Raw genomic sequence first — 4,003 nt, forward strand, 5'->3', positions numbered from 1 at the left:
TCGGGTTATATTGTTTTTAGAGTCAAACAAAATCAAAATAGTAAACCATATTTTAGAAACCCTAGGAGTCATACAATCATATTTGTCTGAATATTTGAAGAAAAAATACACCCCTGCTACCAAGTGCTCAGGATCCTGACCCAGTTCCGTAAAAAATGTGGGGATCCAATATAAACCAAGACCTGGAACATAACTGTTCTGCTCTCAAAATACAAATCTCAACTTTTAACAGAACTAAAGAGAAATTAAAAAAAAAACTTAATCTTAGGATCCGAGTCCGCATCAATAGGAAATATCGATCCTAAGCTCTGCTGAAGAGAATGATTCGATGACGAAAGTACATAAAAATCTAATACTCTTGATAACAAAAAAGAAATAGAAGATAAGGATAAATCCAAATTTTATTTTGAAGTGAGCAGACAATTAATTTGCTCAAAAAATAATTAAGATAGAAGTGTTTACTACTTCTGAACAGTTTTATGCAGGAAATATGTATCATCAGACCAGAGTATTGAACTAAATCAATACCAGGAGCATCATTCAAATATTCCGTAGCATTCAACCGTTCAGCAGCATTGATCTAGGTTCAGAAACTACTAGAAGCGGGATCTTATATCTGTCCTTCCTTCTGGGAGATTCTGAACCTTAGAGCCTAGACCTCGGGAACAGGTCTCTAGGGCAAGAGACCAGTTTCTTTCATCAGCTTCTTTAAACATTTTAATTCAACTTCCATATCGGACAGTTTTCTTTTCAGCACGGTGTTACGGTTGGCCAGGTAGAGGAGCTCACTGTCCACCAGATCCTGCTCAGCCTTCTTCTTCTCCCTGTACTTATACGCCGCGCTCCGGTTCTGAGCCTTCTTACGCTCACCCTTCTCTTTGGGGTAGGGGGCGCTAGGAGGTGTGCTTCGAACCTTACGTTGATATTTACGACGTGTTGAAGTAATGGGAGAAGAGACAGAGTTTGGACTCCAGTCAACATCTGACTCATAGTTGCTAGTGTAGGAGGTGGATGGGGCTGGAGAGGCGGCGGAGGGGGCTGGGGAGGCGGCGGAGGGAGATGGGGGCAGAGCAAATGAGAAGCTAGAATTAGAATTGGAGGACATTAAGTAGCTTGTATCTTGATGTTGAGGGGAGGGCGGCGCGATGATGATGATAACATTCTCACCATTCTTCCCGGTTACACTAGTGGTGTAGGCATTTTTTAGGTCATTCTTGTTGAGTAGTGATCCAGTATCCATCATAACATTTCCAGAGGTTAGAGCCTCAAAAATCTTATCCGTCTCGGCGGCCAGGTTTTGCTGGGACCATGATTCATCAACGGATTCGGCAAAAGAACCCTCAGAACCTTTCAGATAATTTTCAACCTCATCTATCAGTAACTGATTCTTCTCTAGGTCGGATACAATGGAATCCGGGGATCCAATACCAACCTCATCAATGATGTCGGTGAGCATACTACTCAACTCCTCCTCCTCCTTCACCTCCACCTCTTCAATACCTGCCAGGTCGGTGAATATCTCCATCTCACTGGGAGACTGGAAAATGTTGAAATCAACTGATGAAGAGAAATCAGTTTCAGTATCTAGGCCAGTGCCTAGACCCAGGCAGGCCAGGCTGGACATATCTATTGTCTCCATGGTGTACATCTTTGTTGTAGTTTATGTACTGGTTCTTGCTATTGTACAGGTGGTTGTTGTACAGGTTGATGTTACGATTGTAGTAATGGTTGTTGTTTCGCTTTGCCGATGCGGCTTCAAGGGGTAGAATGAACGACCTGGAAAACAAATTTAAATTAATTAAAATATTTTGAAATATATTGTATTTAACTTAAAAAATGCAGGGATCAAAATAATTCCATTTAATACGATCCTAAATGTTGATTGATTGATATTAAGGGCAGAAATTAACCATGTTGTTGTAATCAATTGTAAGTATGATGTAAAGTTGTTGAAAAACTTCCATAATGCAGAATGTTCAGCAAGGGAGTGTTTATGATTCTATATATCATAAGTTATCTCTTATATATTGATTACTGGTATTTATCTTTAACAAGTACACCCCCTATGCAGTACACATTTCTGAAGTGTTGTACTGCATGTACATGAAAAAACTTATCTTACAATATCTTCAAGTAAAATTATGGGTTCGTCCTAGTGTACGATTTCTGGACCCCCCCCTCCCCCCCGTCCTATCAACTTTGTTCATTTATTTTTTATTATTTTAAGGGTAGGTTAGGACAAAATTGTGGGCCGAGCGCTGCGGCTAGGATAGGGGGCCGTGCGCTGCACCTAGAATATGCTAAGGGACCGAGCGCTGCACCTAGGACAGGCTAGGGGGCGGAGCATCCACATGATCGATTATACAAATGTACAACATTAATAGGAGGAGGGGGGGGGGTCCAAAAATCGTTCACTAGGACTATATTAAATATAAAATTTATTTCGTTGTTTTAACAATATTTTCAAGAAGACCTTACAATTTATAGATTATTATATTTACAATATAAAATTACTTACTCCATGTTGCTTTAATGAAAAAGCACACTGGGTGTGCGGGAGAAATCCCTAAACAGGCATTTTGAGCGGTATTCTCACGGGTATAATTCTGCTGGCGCGTTGTAGTACATTTGTTGAATGACTGATCTATTCTAAACAAATATGGCTGATTGGCTGACATTGTGGCGGAGTAATATTTTTACAATTTAAAACAAACAAACAGAAATAATATATTTGTTAAATCGGCCAATTTTATAATTAAAAGTGTTATTTTAATGTATTTTTTAAATATAAGGTCTAAATGATGAAAATAAATAAATTAAATATTTAGATATCAAGGACTATTTTCATGTCTTGTTTTTGGTAATACGGCAAACCCATTTGCCACGATACAGTTACAAAGCTAAATATAGTTCTCTTTTTTCTTTAAAAAAATTAAGGCAAACAAACTTGCAGTTCGTTGATTCAATTCTAATATGTAATTCTTATATGACTAGTTTCTCCCTGTAATGACGTCAAACCAACAAATTTCGTCATACAAAATGAAAATCTTGTTTTGTTTTACCTGCACACACAAGTAATATGAGTCATCATTATCTTTTTTACCTCAAACATTTAACCCTGAAAAGCCGGGAGGGGGGGGGGGACCCGGAAATAATTTTGAATTATCGCGCCGAAACTTATATCCCCCCCCCCCTGGACACCACAATGACAATTAAGCTGGGGTGGGATATGGGAGGGTACAAGTTACAGATAATAAGAATTTTTATATAAAAAAAGGCCACAAATAAACATAAACATATATATATCATTAAAATCATGTGAAAGTGATCAAACTTATAATTCATATTCATTCATATTTTTATTCAACTACTTAAAGCACGAGATAATACAAATAAAAAAATCACAATTTACTATGTAGTTTGGACCCGCCTAACCAGAGTAGGTTGTTTTAATTTGTTGGACCACTATAAACGAATGAGAATTGCAGATAAAATCAATGCACATTGTATATTTTAAACATAAGAATGATGATAAATCAGGAAAATGGTAAGGAGGAGGTGAAGGAGTATAAGGGAAAGGGAGGATACTCAGCGTGATAAATCAGGAAAATGGTAAGAAGGAGGAGGTGAGGGAGTATAAGGGAAAGGGAGGATACTCAACGTAAGGGTTGGAACAGAAGGTAACATAAGTTATTAAAGTCATGTTTATGAAATACAGGGTGATGAAGATAGTAAAGACTAAGTTTATCCACATGATACACAGTTTTTTTTAAAGATATAATTTGCACAACTATCTAAATAGATCTTGGCGACTTTTCTTTTAAACGATTTTACAGATCTATTTCTTTCAGCTCTAATTCAATCGAATTCCATATTTTTGGAAATAAAGCAGAGGGAAAACTTTCTAGAGTTTTAAAGAGAACCCGTTCAAGTTTATATGATTTTGTTCTATTTGGTTCAGCTAAAGAATTAAACATATCTTGCAATTTACTCTGTTATAGTC

General features: G+C 37.3%; 1 protein-coding gene across 1 annotated transcript; it reads right to left on the reverse strand.

Annotated features, from left to right (window-relative positions):
* Positions 1-383: 383 nt before the first annotated feature.
* Positions 384-2,660, reverse strand: LOC111703235 (cyclic AMP-dependent transcription factor ATF-4). The gene is made up of 2 exons (XM_023475123.1): positions 2,519-2,660; positions 384-1,776 (listed from the first exon to the last, which is right to left on the reverse strand). Exon 2 carries the CDS (start codon positions 1,646-1,648, stop codon positions 674-676), a length of 975 nt encoding a protein of 324 aa, XP_023330891.1. The 5' UTR covers positions 1,649-1,776; positions 2,519-2,660; the 3' UTR covers positions 384-673.
* Between the last annotated feature and the right edge of the window lie 1,343 nt (positions 2,661-4,003).

This window comes from Eurytemora carolleeae, unplaced genomic scaffold (genome assembly GCF_000591075.1).
Source record: "Eurytemora carolleeae unplaced genomic scaffold, Eaff_2.0 scaffold422, whole genome shotgun sequence".
Classification (NCBI taxonomy): Eukaryota; Metazoa; Arthropoda; class Copepoda; order Calanoida; family Temoridae; genus Eurytemora; species Eurytemora carolleeae.

What these genes read in the sequence shown, in the direction of transcription:
- LOC111703235 (XM_023475123.1), bottom strand. Translation starts at nt 1,648, where the DNA reads ATGTACACCATGGAGACAATAGATATGTCCAGCCTGGCCTGCCTGGGT.